The sequence below is a fragment of the Narcine bancroftii genome, chromosome 6 (assembly GCF_036971445.1).
Source record: "Narcine bancroftii isolate sNarBan1 chromosome 6, sNarBan1.hap1, whole genome shotgun sequence".
In the NCBI taxonomy this organism is placed as follows: domain Eukaryota; kingdom Metazoa; phylum Chordata; class Chondrichthyes; order Torpediniformes; family Narcinidae; genus Narcine; species Narcine bancroftii.
In genome coordinates this window covers 187,675,807-187,696,494 of record NC_091474.1, presented here as the reverse complement: position 1 = coordinate 187,696,494, position 20,688 = coordinate 187,675,807, and the positions used below count along the sequence as shown (strand labels likewise).

The 20,688-nt window shown below is 41.4% G+C and overlaps 1 protein-coding gene across 6 annotated transcripts in view; it reads right to left on the bottom strand.

The window, feature by feature from the left end:
- The window catches only part of l3mbtl3 (L3MBTL histone methyl-lysine binding protein 3), a 144,180-nt gene that overhangs the window by 101,537 nt on the left and 21,955 nt on the right, over positions 1-20,688 (bottom strand). For all 6 annotated transcript variants that reach the window (XM_069886995.1, XM_069886992.1, XM_069886996.1 and 3 more), the window contains exon 5: positions 9,968-10,115. In XM_069886995.1, coding sequence (XP_069743096.1) covers positions 9,968-10,115 — 148 coding nt within the window. The remainder of the gene's footprint in view (positions 1-9,967; positions 10,116-20,688) is intronic.

Genomic DNA, 20,688 nt, shown 5'->3' with positions numbered 1-20,688 from the left:
TACTCATCTGCACATACCCATCAAATATATTCTTACTCTCTCCTAATAATCAGTTGAAGGTTTGACTCAACAGTCAAGGTACTGAATTTCCAACAACCCTACTCTCAAAACTGTTTGGGTTCACCAAGGATTTCCACCTAACAATGTGCCTGCAATTACAACCCACCAACCAAGAAGTATTAAGATGATTTTGTTTTGTTCTTTTAAGTCAAACACAACAACTTCAAATTTTGTTTTGGATCTTTTAAATTCTTTGTCTGCCAATAGAGTGTCTTAGCTTTGATTCAATGCATCTGCATCTCAAATGGCAGAATTAGAAATTTTAGAAACTTGAGAGATACTGAGCCTTGCTGACCCAATGTTTTTATCCACAATCATGCCTGGAGTCTGATTGTCATCTGATCATACAAGTACAACCCAACGAAACAATGTTCTTCAGTCCTCAGTGCAAAACATGCAGGCGCACAACCAGACATAACACAAATACAGACAAACAATGCAAATGCAGGACAAATATTCATCTATACAAATAAATAAATACATAAATATTGTTTCGTGAATACAAGAGTCTAGGATGGTTAGTGTGAGCAGTTCCTTTGGTCGTTCACATTTTCATAGCCCGTGGAAAGATGCTGTTCTTCAACTGGTGGAGCTGGCTCTGATACTCGTGTTTCTCTTCCCAGACAGGAGCACCTGAAAGATGCTGCATGCAGGGTGGGGGGGTTCCTCAATGATTTTGTGTGCTCTCTTCAGACTATGATCCCAGTAGATCACATTGATGAGGGGGGTAGGAGGGGAGCTTTAAAGTGAGACTCCATTGATCCTCTCTGCCATTCTTATGGTACTCTGGATTAACCTCCGATCCATTTCTCTGCAACAACTGTACCACACTGTGATGCAGCCAGCCAGGATGTTCTCGATTGAGCTCCTATAGAAGGTTGACATAATGGGGGTCAGTAGTCTTGCCCACTTCAGTCTTCTCAGGAAATGCAGTGACTGTTGCACCTTCCTGACAAGTGAGGAGATATAAACTCCAAGAAATTTGGTGCTCTCCACTCACTCTACTACAGAGTGGTTGATGTGGTCATTCCTAATCCTCCTTAAGTTCATGATCATCTTTGTTTTGTCCATGTTGAGACTCAGAGTGTTACTCTTGCACCATTTCAAGAGATTTCTCACCTCTTCTCTGTAGTACAACACATCATTGTTGCTGATGAGGCCAACTACTGTTGTGTCATCTGTAAACTTGATGACACTGTTGGGGCTGAATCTGGCGACACAGTTGTGGGTCAGTAGTGTGAACAGCAGCAGGCTGAGCACACAGCCCTAAGGTGCACCACTGCTCAGTGTGACAGTGAGCACTGGTGCATGCCCCTATTTACTCTGACTGGATATAGCTCGCCAATCTAGTGGCCCACTGCAGCTCAGTTAGTCAAGATGGCAACAGATTCAAAACGTACAATTATTAAAAGTGAAAATCTTTTTCAAGAGGATGAACAAAATGCATAGGCAAGTAATACATTAAAATAAAGCAAAATAAACATTTTTTTAAAAAGTATCCTCAAATCTTCACCTCACAATTCCCATTCCAATCAATGCGATTTTGCACCCGCTGGACCTTGTGCAGGTTGAAATAGTCAATAATGCAACTTATCCAGCATCAAACTTTGATCTTCCACACGATGAGGAGACCAGCAGTGCAGTGAATTGCACTTGTCTGCAACTAAAAACCATCTTCTCTTTTTCCCCAGTTTCAATGCAGTGTTCTGGATCAGAAATGTTAATTCTGTTTACTGTTTGTTGTCACAGATGCTGCTCGACATGTCGATTGTTTCCAACATTTTCCATTTTTATTTGTTACTGAACCCAACCATCTGATACCTAGATTCATATCCACAAATAACCAAGTCTCAAACAACCCCTAACACCTTCACTTGTGTACAACCCCTCAATCACAGATACCAACTATATTGGGATTCAGGCACAACTGTTTTCAAATGAAAAGGTAATGGTCAAAATGGTGTACATTTATCATTCTGCAACTGATGAACACGTGAGTGCTGATAAATTTCTGAATCCTGTTCCCACCCCAACCCCACCCAGTTTTTAACCACGACTGCACGCCAATCTGATGTGGAAGAAAATCAAAGTAACCGGAGAAATCCACATGGTCTCAGAGGGAACACTACCTGAGATCAGTTTTGAATCCAGGTCAGAAGACTGGTGAAGCAGCAACACTAATCTGCTTCACATGCCAGGGTCTGTCTATGGTACCGTTATTTATAACACGTCACACAATAAAATATTCATAATTGAAGACATGCAAATAAAGATGCATTTTGTTCACTTTTAGGGAACTCTGAGCACAGTTTTGCAATAATATTATGCTAACAAAGTGGAGAGCAAAGCACGAAGAGTTAAATTCACCTCTGATGGCATAGACTATATTTTCTTTCAGCTACTATGCAATGACTGACAAATATGCTAAGATTTTGAAAAGTTATTAAAAACTTGATAATTATTTTTTCCAGAATAACAAATGAAAAATTTTTACATGTTGAAACAATGCAAGTTTCTAACCCAAACTGAGACACAAATACTGAAATCTTCCTTTACATCACAAAGTAGCATCAGGTTTTGTTCTTTTGTGCCAAAGGATGTTCATTATTCCAGGATCATCAAATTGGTCTTAAATCCTTTCCCCTGCACACTCAATCATATCTGAAACTAACTATTTATCCATTTTTGAGACATGCCACATTTCTGTGGTTTACTGTGGCCAAATTCTTATTCAAGTTTTACCCTACTCTTGAGCTGCAATGAAGGACAACATCGATTTGCCTTCTAAATTACCTGTTATGCCTGCAAAAAGACTGCTGTAATGGCAGCGCTGCTGTTGGTGTGGACTTGGTGAGAGTGGAGCCAGAGCGCTTCCTCCAAGGGTTCAACCACTCAGTCCTAAGGCTGGCAGCACCAAACAGAATTTAAACAGCCTGTTACCGGAGTTGATGATGTTTTTAAACCAAACTCCTGCAACCATGGGTCTGTTGGCAAGATGGGCGGCAGCGGCCACAAGGGGTGGCAGACTCCAGGGAGTAGTAGACTGGTTCAGGGCAAAAACAGCCCCTGTTGAGAAAGAGAAGCAGAGGAGAAAACTCTACAAAACGGTGACCACGACGACAGACCAGCTATGGGCTCAAAGGCTGAGCGACCCATACAGGCTGCATACGGGCTGTGGGCTGCTGGATCCAGGCTCATGAGAACCAGGTGTGGGAGCTAAGATTTGGGAGGGTGCCGAAGGCAAGAGCAGCTCCCGAAGGGCTTTAGACACTGAAGACTTCTTGATCATGTCGGAGGTTTGGATCTGGTGCTCAGGTTGCCAATGGTTCAAATGGGAGTCTGCATGGATGCTGAAGCACTGGAGATAAATCCATACTCAATGACTCTGAAAGGAGTCTCTCATACTGTAAGGGGCACCAGGTGATACTAATGGCGACTCTTTGCCTTACAGTAGGCAGAAAGCAATTTCATGTAATAGTACAGAAAATATATTACATGACAATAAAGGAATCTTGAATTCCCTCTTGAATAACCTGAGATTCATGTACAAGTACTTCAAAATCTCTCTGCACAGTCCCATGCTGTAATTTTTCACAGCTCATATAAGAATCTGATTCACTGTTTCATTTTAAAGTTAATGACCTCACATTTATTAATGTTGTATTCCATTTGCCAGACCCTTGCCTATGAACTTAATTGATAAACATCTCTCTACATATTATTTATATCCTCCACACAATTTGCTTTTCCACTCAGTGAATTCAGCAAACTTAGAAACAGCACATTTGGTCTCCTCCTCCAAATCATTAATGTATATTGTAAACAGATGTGGGCCTAGCACCAATCCCTGCAGCACATCACTGATTACTAACCAGAGAAGCACCCACTTATCCTAACTTTCTGCCTTCTATTAGTTAATCAATCCTCTAAGCCAATACTTTATCTCCAAAGTCATACATCCTCACTTTCACAGATTTGTGCAACAGTTTATCAAATTCCTTTTGGAAGTCCAAATATACCACATCCACCTGTTCTACTCTATCCACTGCATCCATTATATCCTCAAAGAACTTGTGAGCACTGCTGTGCAAATGATTCTAATGCAAAGTTCCACAGACTGTACAGCAGGCTTTAATTAGCTTAAACTTGTACACCCAATCTTAGTATCTTTTCTGGCTCCACGTGTGTCTGACTGTCCCCTGAAGGGGGCCGGCTCAAGTCTTTATACGGGCCTCATGAAACTCGACCCCCAGTTGCTGTGGATGAAGGCCGGGTATCTGAACATGGTGAAGATCTGCTCCAGTGCCTTGATAACGGAGGCAGTGGAAGTGTCAGGACAAGGGGAAAACGGGAGTATTTGTCTATGACTGAGAGAAAATAGACGTTCTTATTCGTGGAAGGCAGTGGTCCCTTGAAGTCGATGCTGAGTCACTCAAAGGGCTAAGTGGCCTTCTTTACATGGGCCTGTGGTGGGCGGACTCAGTCATGGTCCAGACTTCTTGAACGGTAAAGGGGTGGCTCCGGGAATTAATGAAATGGTACAGGCGCGTGACGCCCGGGTGGGAAAGGGTGTCATGCAGCGCCTGAAGCTGTTCAGACTGCGCACTGGCGCAGGTCTGGGACAGGGCATCAGGGGAGTCATTGAGCTTCCCCGGCTTATACTGGATGTCATAGCTGAATGTGGCCAGCTCGACTCTCCAGCTCAAGATCTTGTCGTTCTTGATCTTGGCCCTGAGAGTGGTGCTGAACATGAATGCCACCACGCGCTGGTCAGAAAGAAGGGTGAACCTTCTGCCTGCCAGGTAGTGGTGCCAGTGGTGGACCACTTCCACAATTGCCTGGCCCACCTTTTCGATGGCAGAGTGTCTGAGCTCTGAACAGTGGAAGATCCTGGAGAAAAAGATCATGGGTTGGCCTCCTACATTGAGGGTGGCAGCGAGGGCAAAATCTGAGGCATCATACTCCACCTGTCATGAGCTGTTCTCGTCCATGGCATGCATCATGGCATTGGCGATGTCCTGTCTGATGCGGGCGAAGGCCGCTTGCGCCTCAGCAGAGAAGGGAATAGTGATGGCTTGGGCCAATGGGCAGACCTTGTCCGAGAAGTGGGGACCCTCTGGGAGTAGTACGAGAACAGCCCTAGGCACCTGCGTAGGGCCTTGTGCTTGTGGGGAGGGGCAGTTCCATTAGGGGCAGTTCCATTAGGGGCACATGTGTTTTGGGTCAGGACCGATGACACCATGTCCCACGATGCACCCCAGGATGGCGAGGGAGGTGGAGCTGAACACGCAGTGGGGTAGGTGTCCCTGTTGTAAGTGAGGTTCAGTGCTTCAGCCATCCGGAGAAATCTATTCAGGTTGGCATCGTGGTCCTCGCTGCAGATGGTGACATTCTCCAGGTACAGAAAGGTCACTCTTAGGTTGTGCCAGTCTACCAACTGGTCCACCTCCCGCTGAAATATAGAGACTCCATTTGTGACCCAAACGGGGCGCGGCGGAACTGGTAGAGGTGCCCCTCTGCCTCAAAGGCGGTATAAGGTTTATCGTATACATGGATGAAGAGCTGATAATAGGCTGACTTCAGGTCAATCATGGAGAAAACCCTATAATGGGCTATCTCGTTGACCATGTCGGCGATGCAGGGCAGTGGGGTAGGTGTCCAGCTGGGTGTACCAGTTGATGGTCTGGCTATAGTCAATGACAAGTTTGCTGCCCCCTTTTACAACAAGGACCTGAGCTCTCCAGGGGCTGGGGCTGGGCTCTATAACTCCTTCCGCCAGAAGCCGTCTCACCTCTGCCTTGATAAAAGTCCTGTCAGCCACACAGTAGTGCCTGCTCTTGGCAGCTATGAGCTTACAGTCTGGCATTAGGTAGTTGAAGAGGGATGGAGGGGCACCCATTGGGTGGCGAGCCCACAGGTGGACTGGGGGCGGTCGCTGGACTTTGTGCTGTGGATGGTGAGTGGAGGGAATGGGCCACCGAAGGCAAGGGTGAGGCTGTGTTGGTGACACTGGAAGTCAAGTCCCAGGATAACTGGGGCACAGAGCTTGGGCATGACCAGGAGCCTGAACCCTTGATATGTTCCCCCTGCCCCACTGTCAAATTCATTGAGCAGCACCCTAGTGCCATAATGGAGAGGTCCTGGGCCGCAAAAGCGATTCACTGGGTATAGAGTTTCAGCATATGGACCACATTCAGGTGCACAAAGCTCTCAGTACTACCGCTATCATTCAGGTATTTTATACCTTCCCATTGACAGCGATGATCATCATCGAACACCCGAGTCCATGGGGAATGTCCTCTATTAGCGTGGTGGATGCTAGGTCTGAGTCACTGCTCCCCAAGGGTTATGGCGAGTAGCGGCCAGTGGGTGCCCTTTGGACCCTGGGGTGCAGTGAGTGTGCAGTTCTGTATGCGCTCATGTTGACCACCTTATCTGGTTGGCGAGATCGGGGGTCAACTGGCCCATGATGGTGATGCCCATGAGATACACATGGCGTTGACGCGGCCGGAAATTACATCATCCGTGCGGCCGGAAGTGATGTCATTGGTGCAGGCGGACGTTGGATGATGAAAAATGGCAGTGCCCGTGGTGAGCATATGGCAGCAGCGTGGTTGAACAGCTGGACCGGAAGTGACGTTGTCAGTGCGGGAAGAGTAACGGTGCTGCCTGGCATTCGCATTTGGGGGAGTCCATAGAGTCGGAAGGTGCTCCTGGTTGGTCATGGAGGGCCACAGTGCTCCTGGCGGGTTTGGAGAAGCACACTTTAGCAAAGTGGCCTTTCTTGCCACATCAAGAGCAGGGCTGTTCTTTCAGGAGCACCTGTCTGGTCCATACCAGGACCCGCAGTACTTGCAGTGGCAGCGGTGGTGATTGTCTCTTTCACGTGGGGCTTCTCAGCGACTGCTGTTGTCAGTGTCGTCCAGGCTGGAGGTTGGAGGAGGTGAGCATCGAAGGCCTCTACATGGTGAGCTGCAGCTTCTAGGGAGCGGACCACCTCCATGATCCTGGTGAGGGAAGCATTATTCTCTCCAACAGTTTCTGTCGAGTTGCTCACATTCGCAATCCTCACACACAGGTATCTTGGATGAGTTGTTCCACCTCCATAGCAGCCACCCCAGCTTCGATCTTGCACAGACATGCTAGTTCTCGCAGTGCCGCCAGGTAAGTGTCTGCCGCCTCACCTGGCTGCTGTACCCTGATACTGAGCAGGTACCGGGTGTAGAGCACGTTCATTAGGGGTCGGTACATGCCTTCCAGGATGACCATCGCTGGTTCGAAATCTGTGCAGTCTCTGATAGCCTGGAAAGCGCAAAGGCCAAGCTTGGTGCGAAGTACAATGAGTTTCTTCTGGTTAGTGTTGATGACCTCAGCCTGTGTGTGAACGATTGCCTCAATCGCATGCTTCCAGATCTCGAAGTATACCAGAGTATTTGGACGTTGAGGGTCGATAACTAGCCTCTCGATGGTGAGAAACCTCTCCATGATCCTTTTAATTTTAAGCTAATTAAATTGAGTGCTGCTGTGCAAATGATTCTTACACAAAGTCCACAGACCGTACAACAAACTTTAATTAGCTTAAAATTGCATCTTTGCATCTTTGCTGGCTCCACATGTCCTGAATCCATACCACATTTATCCAGATATCTCACTACTTCCTTAAAGAGAGCTTCATGCATTTAGCTTAACATTAAGCTTAAACAGGGGCATTATATTTCTTGAGACCCAAAGCAATGGCTACCTTTTACTTCCTATAGATGCTGTGTGACCTGTTGAATTTCTCCATTACTTTTGTGTATTGCACTACAATCACAGCATCTGCAGACACTCCTGTTTAACTGCATTATATTTTCTGTCTACTAATCTGCCAAGATTTGCCCGGAGCATTTTGGTAAATTACCACAATTTTCTCTGACTGATAACATTTCCTTCAGTACCCTGGGATGTACTTCATCAGGACCAAGGGACATATCTACCTTGATGCCACTAGTTTGTCCAGCGTTACCATTTATCGATAGTGATTGTATTGAGGTCCTCCCCATTGTTTCCTTAACATAAATCTTTACCACATTATCCATATCTTCCATTGTGAAGATGGCCACAAAATACCTATTCAAACCCTTGGCCATTTCTGCATTACCTATGGTTAATTCCCCACTCTAATCTTCTCAGAGATCTGTTTACACTAGTAACTCTTTTCCTATTATTTAGTCATAAAATCTTTTCATAACTGTTTTAAAATCATGTGCTAGTTTACTTTCATAATATATTCCTCCTTCCTTTATCGTTTTCTTAATGGTTTTTCAAGTTTTCCTAATCTTGTCGTTTTCCACCACTTTCAGCCACAAGCATTAGCTTTAATATGATATCCTCCTTTATTTCCACAGCTGGCTATCCTTACTGTAATTGTCCTTGTTTTAAACTGGGATATATTTTTGTTAAGAAGTGTGTAAAATCTCTTTGGAAGTTCTCCATTGTCCCACCATATAGCCTGTGCTCCCACTCTACATTAGCCACCTGCTCCCTCACCCATTGTGATCTCCTTTGTTTAGGCACAAAACCCTTATTTTTCACATTCCATCTGTATTAGAAATTCATTAACTCTTACCAAGAAGATCAGTAACTGTGAGATCATTAATTTTACCCATCTCATTACAAAGGGGAGATCTAAAAATCGCATGCTCCTTTGTAGGTTTCGTAATGAGCTGTTCAAGAAAACTATTGTGGATGCAATTCACGTTCCCCTCCTCAAGGATGCCTCAACCAACTTTATTTAACCAAGATTAGAATCTCCAATAACGATTTCCTTTCCATTCTTGTATGTGACAGTTATTAACAATGAATGCCATTGTAATGTTATTTGACGGCCTACTTAGACCAGTGATCTCTCCCCCTTACCATTCTTAACCTCTATTTAGATTGATTCAATATTTTGCTCCTTATCACTATCATTATAACATCATGCTTAATGAAGACCCCCACCTCCCTGTTTGCCTTTCCGAATTACCCGTTCCCGGTGAATATTTAATTCCCAGCCATCTCCACCCTGCTAATACTCTTCTGTAATGGCCACTAAATGATATTCATTTGCAATGATTTAGGTCATAAAATCATTAACTTTGTTTTGAAAGCTACCCACAGTCAGATAATCTCACTGCAATGAGGCCCTTTTTGACTTTTACGTCGACTTTTCTGCTCTCCACTTTTACTTTTCTTTTTTCTAACTATTGATTCTGGCTCAATTTACTTCCCTGAGTTTTGCTGCATATGTTCCCATATCCCTGCCATACTTGTTTAAACCCTCCCAACAGCACCAAGTACATTCTTCCCCCTCCCCCAATGCATTGATTCTGGTCCTGCACAGGTGTAGACTATCCAGATTGTACTGGTACCTCTTTCCCAGGAATAAGAATCCCTCCCTTCTGCACCAATCTTTAAACCACATGTTCAACTTATATATCCTACTATTTCTCTTCTTTGATGAGCATCTGATACTGGTAACAATCCTGAGATTACTATCTTTGAGGTCCTTGTAGCATTCACAATGCTAAATTAACCAATTTGCACTTGATGTCCTATTTTATCTGAAATGAGCCTCTGATCACAGGCCCACATAAACATCTACCACCACTTAACACTGTCAGTCCCTGAGAAAACCATTGACTTCAATTATCCTAACGGAATCCTGGCTGACTTCTTTTTCATTACCATTATCTCAGCACCAATTTTTTTTCCAGGAATATTTCATGTTGTGTTCCTAGTTTTTGTTGAGTTACAGTGACATTTTAAAATGTCACTGGGCACAGAAAAGAGTATATATCTAGCAGGTATGCAGCATGCATCTATGAACACTAAATTTTGAATGGTCTCTGCAACATGCTCTCTCAAAGAGAATACAAATACATACAATGTCTTCCTCCTCTTCCTTCAACATCTCTCCATTTTCTTTGATATCTCCTTTTAAAGACAGGGCTGGCTTTTGTCTCTTTTTTCGATTGTATTTAGAAACTTCATCAATGTTGCACATCAGTAGCTCCTTTTTTGACATAGACACCCTGCAGAAAAAATAATAAAATCAGTAGAAAATGAATAGGGGCTACATTCAACAGCCCTTTAATCAGGCACAGCAATCACAAATGGAAATTATTCCAAAGCCCTTGATTATAATGGCAACATGCCAATTTTACCCTGATTGCAATTGCATAGTTCAGCACAGGACTACAACAGGCCCAGTTAATTTTTAGATGTACAGCATGGTAACAGACCCTTCTGGCCCTCAAATCTGTGTTCCCCAAATACACCAATTAACCTACAACTCCTGTAAGTTTTTTTTTAAGAATGCTCCCATTTCCTTTTATCTATATCAGTGTCAATAACAGGTCGACATGGAGAAGATCATTTGGATACCAAAAGTCTGATTCAGTTCCTGGATGAGCTTGGGGAGTCCAACAACATGCACAAGAGTACATCAGGAAGTGCACCAGCCTACTCCAGTTCACAATTTTGTCTCATGTAATTCTAGCTAGTGACAAACTTTTGGCAAGAGGTTATTCATGCTGTGAGTCTCCATTTTCAAAGATAATACGTGTTCGAAAGTGCAATGGCTGCAGGAGTCTTGGATTATAAGACTATTCAGTATCTGATTTATTTCCTGATGGGAAAAAGTTGGTGCAGTTTTTTCAGTGGAAACAACACATCAGCATCCTTATTCCCACAAGTACACTTAATTTCAGCAGCTTAAATGAAGATATACAAACCATATATATGGGCTATTTCCTATCTGACTATAATCTCAATGATATAACTAGAGAATAAAAGTAATACTGAATGCAGGACATAATAGAAACAAGGCACTAAAAGAATATTAATTTTCACTTCAAATACTTGCATAGCTAACATTGCCAGGCATCCTGTATATTCAGGACATGCCCTGTATCTAATGATTTTGTCCTGCGTCTTGTATTGACTTTATCAAGATGCCTTAAAAGTCCTGTATTAAATTTTTTTTTTAAATAAATTGCAAAATTCAGCAGCTTAGAGCTGTACCATATGGAATTTTCAATAACTTTATGCTATATGAACTTTACTTCATTAAAACTAAAATGTTAAATAACTCCACTATTATGTTGAATGAAGTCACCCGAAGACAGCAAGAATTTGTGGCTCGTAATTAACTTGTTTGAAACTGCAGCCACTGGTCGCTGCCAGCCGCCCATTAGATATGCGTTTGCAGTTGTTAGTGACGGATCAGTGAAATTATCAGGCTCGATTTTTCCAATTCTGCATTGATAATTGAAAAATAATTCTTCCTGCAATCTCAATAGTGCAAAATTAACCATCAAGTATGAGAAAAATGTGCAGTACCATCACGGCATTGTAAAAGCAGTTTCTACTGCAAGAAATACTACATGAAATATATGCAGCAATTATTTAATAACCCAACTAAGATGCCCCATGTATCTTTCTTTGAGAGAAGGATGCTTTTTACCCTCTAAGCATTCCAGTGCTACAGTAATATATTTTTGAAAATTTTATTTATCACTTGTATCAATGACAAGCAACTATTCAATTATATAAATAGAACATTACAATACTATTCAATACAAGATGCTACAATGTTTTTATTTTTCTTCCCCACCCCCTCCCAAGAAAAAGAAAACACTTAAACTGTATCTTAATCACTGTTCGTATTTTCCTAACATTATTTTGTATCTTCTAATTATTAATTGAGAGGAGTGGGTGATATGGATGGACTTTTGTCAACAAATTCCATATATGGTTCCCAAATCTTATAAATTTAAGGAATCAGATTGGGAACTTTTATAAGTATTTTTTTCTAATGGTATACAATTTTGTATTTCAGTATTCCATCTATAAAATTTTCTGTTTTCCACGTTACTGCCACATTTTGTTTGCTACCACCATTGCTACACTCAAAAAATTGTACTTGATATTTAACTTCAATTTTATATCTGCTTCATATATATTTTACCAAGTAAAAATATTCTCAGGTCCTTTTGTATGTTTATCTTCATAATTTGTCCTAATAATATACTCAAATCTTTCCAAAATTTTTCCACTTTAACACAGGACCAAACTGAATGTATTTGTTACATTTAAAACATTTATCAGAATAATAGGGAGTTAAGTCCATTTAATTTATATGGAGTATAGTATAATTGATGTAAAAAATTATACTGCACCATTTGATATCTAACATTAATTGTATTTGTTACACTCTCTTGACCAAAATTCTTCTTGAATCTGCATATTTAAATCTTTTTCCCATCTTTGTTTTGATTTATAGAATTCTTTTTTGTTCATAGTATTTTGTAATTTTATACACATATTAGTAATAAATTTCTCAATAAATGTATCTGTTATTATTGACTTTGTTCTGGAAGTCTTATTTGCACCTAATTTCCCTTTTAAATATGATTTAAGTTGATAATATGAAAAAAAATTGTATTATATTTCTTTCATTTGTTCAAAAGGCAAAGAAGGAACCTAAAAACAATCTTTTCTCTTCTGTAAACCTTTACTGTGCCAAGTAACAAATAAAGAATTATTCAAAGTAAAAGATATAAGCTGATTTTGTTTTAACATCTTAGGTATTTGATCATTTTTAATTCCTCTTTCCATATGGATTCCATTCCATGCCTTAAGCAAATGCTTTAAAATCGGTACTTCTGTCTTCTTTTTCAATAACTCATTGTTCCATTTATACATTTATGCTCTGAGTTAATTTCTCCTATTTTATTCATTTCGATCTGGACGCACGCTGTTTTTTCTCCAATTTGATAACAGGAGGACAAGAGTCTTAATTGATCTGCTTTATAATAGTTTTCTAAAAAGTAATATTTACCATTTGAACCATGTAGGGTCTTCTTGTACTGGTTTTGGAGGAAATTAGACCAAAGTGGGGCACCAACACCTGAGTGAAAAGCCCCACAAAAGGTCATGACAAAGCCCAGTACATCACAGCCAAAACTCTCCCCACCATTGAGAACATCTCAATGGAATGTAGCCGTTGAAGAGCTGCATCAATCATCGAGGATCCACACCACCTAGGATATATTACGTTCTTGCTGCAGCCATCAGGAAGGCGGTACAGGTACCACAGGACTCACTCCTCCAGGTTCAGGAATAGTTGCTACCCCTCAACCATCAGACTCCTGAACAACAAACTCAGAGATTCATTTAAGTACTCTTACTTTGTTCATTATTTACTGAACATTTGTTTATATTTATTTTTTAAGTACAATTTAGTTACTAGTAACTAGAAATTCTGACTGGGCTGCAGGAAAAATATCAGGGTTGTATGAGATGTCATTCATGTATGTACTCTGACAATAAATTTGAACTTTGAAGGTGGCAAAAAGTGCTCCAACTACTTGCATCCTTGAAGAATACTTTTGCAGCTATATTTCGCCATCATATTCCACCTCTACAATGTTTTGAAAGGTATGGGAAATCAGAATCAGAATTTATTATCATGAACATGTCACAATAATTGTTGTTTTGTGGCAGCATCACAGTGCAAACATTTCTATAAACCACCTTATAAAATAAATAAAAATGGTCCAAGAAAAAGTCACGGTACGGCAGTGACCATGGTTCATTGTGCATTCAGGTATCTGATGGCAGCAAGGACGAAGCTGTCCTTGTGCTGTTGAGTGCTCATCTTTAGGCTCCTGTACCTTTTTCTTGGAAGCAGACTGAAGAGGGCATGGCCTGGGTGGTGGGGGTTCTCAAGGAGATTGTTTTCTTAAGACATTGTCTCATTGATGCATTGAAGACTGGTGCCTGTGATAGTGCAGGCCAAGTTAACAACCCTCTGGAACTTTTACTTGTCAAAATACACCTGTATAAGTTTACGAAAGTCTTCGGTGACATACCAAATCTCCTCACTCTTCACAAAGTACAGCTGCTAGTGAGCCTTCTTTGTGGTTGCACTGACGTGCAAGACAGCTAGAAATTTGAAGTTCTTGACCCTCTCCACTGCTGACCAGTTGATGAGGACTGGTTTGTGTTCTCCTAATTTCCTCCTGAAGTCCATAATCATCTCTTTGGTTTTGCTAATGTTGAGTGCAAGGTTGTTGGTGTGACTCCATTTAACTAGCTGATCTACCTCCCTCCTGTATGCTTCCTTATTGCCATTTGTGATTCTGCAAACAACTGTGATGTCATCAGCAAATTTGTAGATAGCAGTGGAATTGTGCCCAGCCAGTCATGGGTGTACAGTGAGTAGAGCAGTGGGCTAAGCACACATCCTTGAGGTACACCTGTGGTGATCGTCAGTGAAGAGGAGACGTTGTTTCCAGTTCTTACTGAAAGTGGTCTTCCGACAATGGAGTCAAGAATACAGTTGAAGAGGATGGTGCAGAGGGCCAGGGTTTAAAGCTTGTTGACTAGCACAAAGGGAATAATGGTGTTCAAGGCTGAGCTGTAGTCTATGAAGAGCAGCTGTATGTATGAGTTGCTGTTTTCAAGGTGATCCAGAGTGGAGTGGAGAGCCAGTGATATGGAGTCTCCTGCAGAGCTATTGTGATGGTACGTGAATTGCAGTGGGTCCAGTCCTTTACTGTCAATTCTGGCCATGACCAACCTCTCAAAGCATTTCATCACAGTAGATCTTAGTAGCACTAACAGTAGTGGTGCTACTCTGCTTTTCTTGTGCATCAGGGTGAATGATGCTCTTTTGAAGCAGGTGGGAGCCTCTGACTGCAAGTTAGAGATTGAACAGTCTGGCCAGTTGGTTGGCAAAAATTTTCAGTACCTTGTCAGGTACACTATCAGGGCCTGACCCCTTGCCAGGGTTCACCCTCTTGAATATATTTTGGTGTTGGCCCCAGAGACAGATATTGGCCTCGGAGATAGATATCGCAGGGTCCCCAGCCTTTGCAGGAATTCTAGTCAGCACTGTCAAGTTTTCCTTCTCAAAGCAGGCATGGATAGTGTTCAATTTATTAGATGATGAAGCATCAGTTATCTATGGTGTTTGCCCTTGCTTTGTCAGATACAATGGACTGCAGTCCCTGCCATAGCTGGCATGTATCTGTCTCTGTGTTTATTGGACTTGTTATAACTTTACAGCATCAAGCACATCAACTGCAATTGTCAGATTCTCACTTATTGCATAGTCCACATTGGGTCCAGATGGAAACATGGATAATAGTCTTTATAATCAGTACCATGAGATGCCACAAATCATGGGAAAGTCCTCAACAACTCCAGTACCTGTTCTACAGAAGTGCAGCTGTAGAACTGCAAACTCATGACATCTGGTATCCAAAACATTTACCTTTAGCTCTTTCTACACCACTTCTGAAAAGATAACCATATCTATTCACTTTTTTCCTAGCACCACAAATGACTAGACTTTTTTTTAAGTAAGTTTATTGACTAAAAGCAATGGAGCATTCTTGGGAATTCCTGGGCCACTATGTGAGTACTTAACACCACATTACAGAAAAGTGTGATTTGAAAGTATGCAGAAATTTACAGAGGACAGGTCAAGACTGGAAAATTTAAATTATGAGAAAATATTGTAGAAACTAAGTTTCTTTCTATGGAGCAGAGGAAGTTGAAGGGAGATTAATTGAGATTTATAAAATTATAAGAAATCTAGACAGAGTAAAATTATCTGTTTCTCTTTACAGATGAGACAAAACTAATGGGCAAAGAGTTAAAATAAATGGGAGAAGGATTAGGAGATGACAAGTAAATTATTTTACCCAGAGAATAATGGAGGCTGGAACACACGGCCAAAATAGGCAAACTACTTAATACATTTAGATAGCTTAAGAATGACAGACAAGCATTTGACTGCAGCATCAGGAAAGGCAGCTTTATTTCCAACCAATAGACATGATGGGATTGCATACTTACCTTCATCTAGAGGGTGAGAGGGTCAGGATTACCCATGTGGCAATGAACCAATGGAAAGGTCAGAGGAGTTTGGCAGGGTGGTGTTTGGGGAGTTGAAGAATGCAGTGTTGTGTCTAATGAATGATAAAAGAAAGTTGACTTCATGGTGTGATGAAGGAAACAAAGGAGTGTATTTATTTGTTTGTCAGCTGTGGTAAATCAGTGCTGTTACAAATGGTGTCCCTGAGAGTTCACTGTACCCTCTAATTTAAATGGGATAGTGATGAGGATAAACCCCTTATAGGAGCAGTTGGAGAGGTAGAACAAAACATTCCCCCCTACCTTTTTTTTTAATTAATTATGCACCATCATGATTTTTCATCAATCTCAGTAAATGGATTTTTGGCAATGCTGATCTTATATTTTTTGGACATAGAGTTACAACATGGTATTTTGCCCAATGAATCCAGTGTAGGAGATTTGAGAATTTCTTACACCCATAATGTTTGGCCAGTTGTGACTTTTTTTTAAAGCCAGGATTTGATTTTTTTTTTTTTAATAATCGCCTATTCCTCCCAAATGCTGGATGTCCCTTAATGAACTACTAAAAGAATCCTATAAGTCCTTGTCCAAAAGACCATTATCTTTGGAAGATGATGTTGTGTGCGCTTCCACCGATGTGAAGACAATGTTTATAAATCAAAAGCTCAACCTTTGTTCTGTCGGTGCTGTGGGAGCAGTGTTAGAACAATGAGTCCGTGGGCAATTGGAACCTCTAGCATTTATTTTTCAGCCAACCTGTCACTGGCTCAGGCAAATTATAGTACGTTGGGTTGAGAACCCTTAGCTATCTATCTCGCAGTGAAACATTTCTGCTTCTCAGAATCAGAATTTGTCATGAGCAAGTCATAAAATTCAGGTTTTGTGGCAGCATCATATTGCAAACATACATATTATAATCATCTTATGACATTACTATAAAAATAAAATAATAACAGCAATAGTGTGCACAAAAAGTAAGGCAGTGTCTTTGGTTCATTGATTATTCAGGAATCTGATGGCAGTGGGAAGAAGCTGTTCTTGTTCCGTTGAGTGCTCACCTTTAGGCTCCTGTACCTTTTCCTCCATTGATAGTAGAGTGAAGAGGGCATGGCCTGGGTGGTGGGGGTCTTTGAGGACAGAGGCTGCTTTTTTAAGACACTGCCTCATGTCGATTTCCTCAATGGAGTGAAGTCTGGTGCTTGTGATGTCGCAGGCCAAGTTAACAAACCTCTGGAGTTTATTCTTGTCCTGAGAATTGGTGCCTCCATACCAAGCAATGATGCAACCAGCCAGCTCTCCATGGTACACCTGTAGAAGTTTACAAGAGTCTTCGGTGATATACCGATCTGCTTCAGACACCTCACAAAGTATAGCTGCTGGCGAGCCTTCTTTGTGATTGCATCAATGTGGAAGCTCCAGGACAAATCCTCAGATATGTTCACCCCAAGGAATTTGAAGTTCTTGACCATCTCCACTACCGAACCCTCGATGAGAACAGGGTCATGTTCCCATGACTTCCTTCCTGAAGCCCACAATCATTTCCTTGGTTTTGCTGACATTGAGCACAAGGTTGTTGGCGATAAACCATTCAACGAGCTGATCCACCTCCCTCCTGCTCGCTTTCTCACTGCCATTTGTGATTCTGCCAACAACTGTGGTGTCATTGGCAAACTTATAGATAGCAATAAAATTCTGCCTGGCCACACAGTCATGGGTGTATAACGGGTAGAACAGTGGGCTAATCACACATCCTTAAGGTGCGCCTGATTTGATGATCAGTGCCGAGGAGACATTGTTTCCAATTCATACTGAATGTGGCCTTAATGGGAAAGTCAAGGATCCAGTTGCAGAGTAGGGTACAGGTGCCTGAGTTTGTAGAATCTTGACCTCCACTGAGGGAATAGTGGTATTGAAGGCCGAGATGTAGTCAATGAAGAGAAGCCATATGCATGAATTGCTGTTTTCGAGGTGATCCAGAGCCGAGTGGATGGCCAGCGATATTGCATCTGCCGTGGAGTGATTGTTTTATGATAGAAGAATTGCAATGGGTCCAGATCTTTAATTAGGTACGTGTTAATTCTGGCCATGACCAGCTTCTCAAAGCATTTCATCACAGTAGAAGTTAGTGCTACTGGGGCTCATTGAGGCAGCAACCACTACTCTTTTTGGGTACCAGGATGATTGTTGCCCTTTTGAAGCTGGTGGGAATGTCTGATTGCCACAATGAGAGGCTGAAGATGTCCATGAACATTCCATCTATTTGGTTGGCACAGATTTTCAGTTCCCTGACACCTTCTGAAGGTTCACCCTCCTGAAAGATGTTCTGATATTGCCGTCCTTTCACCATTTATAGACCACCAGCCTCTTACATATACTGCGAGTAAAACACACATCTCTACTGCACTTGGACTTCATCCTACAATTTTCATTGGACATGTGGCACATCTGTGGAAAAGTGAATGCCGTGCCAACACCCTGTCCAGGCACGACATTGATGCCTTACATACAACTATTGTCACCAATTTCACCATCATGACTCATGCACTGTCCACCAATCCCAATCTTATTCCACGTTGCTGGATCAACTCTGGTCTCCATCTTTAAGATGTGATCCTAGATAAATCAGGTAAAAAGTTAATCTGTGATTTTTAAATCAGGAAGGCCTAGGCCTTTTCTGCCGAGGCTATGAGGCAGGAGATTATTGAGTCTTGTGATGAAATGTGCTATGATTAATCTTTAGTTTAATGTTAAACTGTATTTCATACGACTTAGTAAGGTTATTTTGTAGGATTGGTTTCGGAGGCACAAAGACAACACATTTGCATTTTAAAAACATAGGGAGAGATTCTTTCAAGATGGCAGCTGACATCTCAAAGACAGAGGTCTGCTGTGACTATAGCTGAAGTAGAGAGATGAAAGATTTTATGATGGTTCTTGAGATTCAGAGAACAATAGAATGTTTGCTTAAGAAGCATTTGCCTGGTCAATCCTAGACAAATCGGAAGCAGGAGAAAAGCAAAAAACAAAATTATTTTTAAATTTGGGAACACAAAGATTAAATAACACTTTTTAGCATGATGTAACAATGCTCAGAAGGACTTCAAAGGCTGTTATGATGTCATTCTGTGTGACATGAAAGATCTGTATTATTATTGAAATCAGTAATTTTTGGATCAGATGAAGAGAAAGCCATCTTGTATCGACAGGATTGGAAAAGCAGCTATCACTTCCTTTAAAAGGAAGGCTGTCTGTGTTCTCCTACTAAAAGGATGAACACCAAAAGTGTTATTTTAAAAGAAATAGCCACTCCAACTGCCTCGAAAAGAGGGTCACCTTGTTAAATGAAAAAAGGTCACTCTTGATTAAGAAAGAAACCATTGTGGAAAACAGACTCCATAACTCTTAAGCAAGATAAGAGAGAGTTTGTGAAATCACAATTTGTATGAAGGAACATTGCTCTGAAAACAGCTCTACAAAAGAAAGTTGTGAGTTTTAGAGGTCTGAAAACAAAATGTTTCAAAATGCTTCATCATCATTTCCAAAATGCAATTTAAAAATCTTCAAGTTCAACATAAGATGTTTGATGATGAAATTTAAAACTGACTTTTCAGAATTATGCCAAACTGTAATAGTTTGGGATTTAATCTCTCACATACACTCACACATATATATTTACATTAGCATATAGTGGGCTTTAAGATAGAGTTTAGAGATAAGTAAGGTTATGTTATTAAGAGTTTAATAAAAACTATATTTTGAATATACCATTGACTGGTGAATTTTCCATTGCTGTTCCTTTGTTGGTACTAATAAGATGTTATTATTTCCTAACAGTCTCTTCTCAATCTATCGGATCCTGGTAGAAAAGCGTCAATCAAATTAGTTACGGAACGTTTTACCTAGTCTCATCCTAAATGGGATGTTGGATTATGGGCAAGGACCTGCTTGTCGTGTCAATGTGCTAAAGTCTCCAGACACTTGAAATGCAAGCTGTGGGATTTTGTTGTTCAAGATTCCTGTTTTTAGCACAGGCATCTAGACTTTGTAGGCCTGCTTCAGCCATCTCAGGGATATACTTATCTGCTCACATGACATTCCTATCACTGACATCTCTGCTGAGACAATCGCTAAGGGTTTTTTGGATTGTTGGATTCCATCTTTCAGTGTTCCAGTCACTATTACAACGGATCGAGGGTCCCAGTTCGAGTTGGCGTTGTTCCAAGCTCTCACTAATCTAGGCACTACCGTATTCACACTATGGCTTACCATCCACAGGCTAGTACTGCTGAAAGGTAGATCAGAGACGTTCAGTGGTAGAGTTAGTATATGGCGGTACATTAACCTTGCCAGGCGAGTTTGTGAATCAGAGTCCAAGCACAACTCTCTATGATCCAGCTGGTTATGTTGATCATCTTCGGGAAAATAGGAGATTACTCTAACCTACTCCAGTGCAGCAAGCATCACCTGTACTGTATTGCCGAATGATTTACAATGTTGTTCTTGTGTTCCTCTGACACGATTCTGTCACCAACTACTTCAGCCCATTTACGATGATCCTTTTCAGGTTTTTACAACACCACCCAAAAACTTTTGTGATTGACAGGAATGGAAGAGCTAATACAGTTTCCTTCGACAGGCTGAAGCTGTCAACTTCATGGTGTACTGAAATGAGTGAGTGTATTTTTTATTTGTTTGAAAGCTGTGGTAAATCAGTGC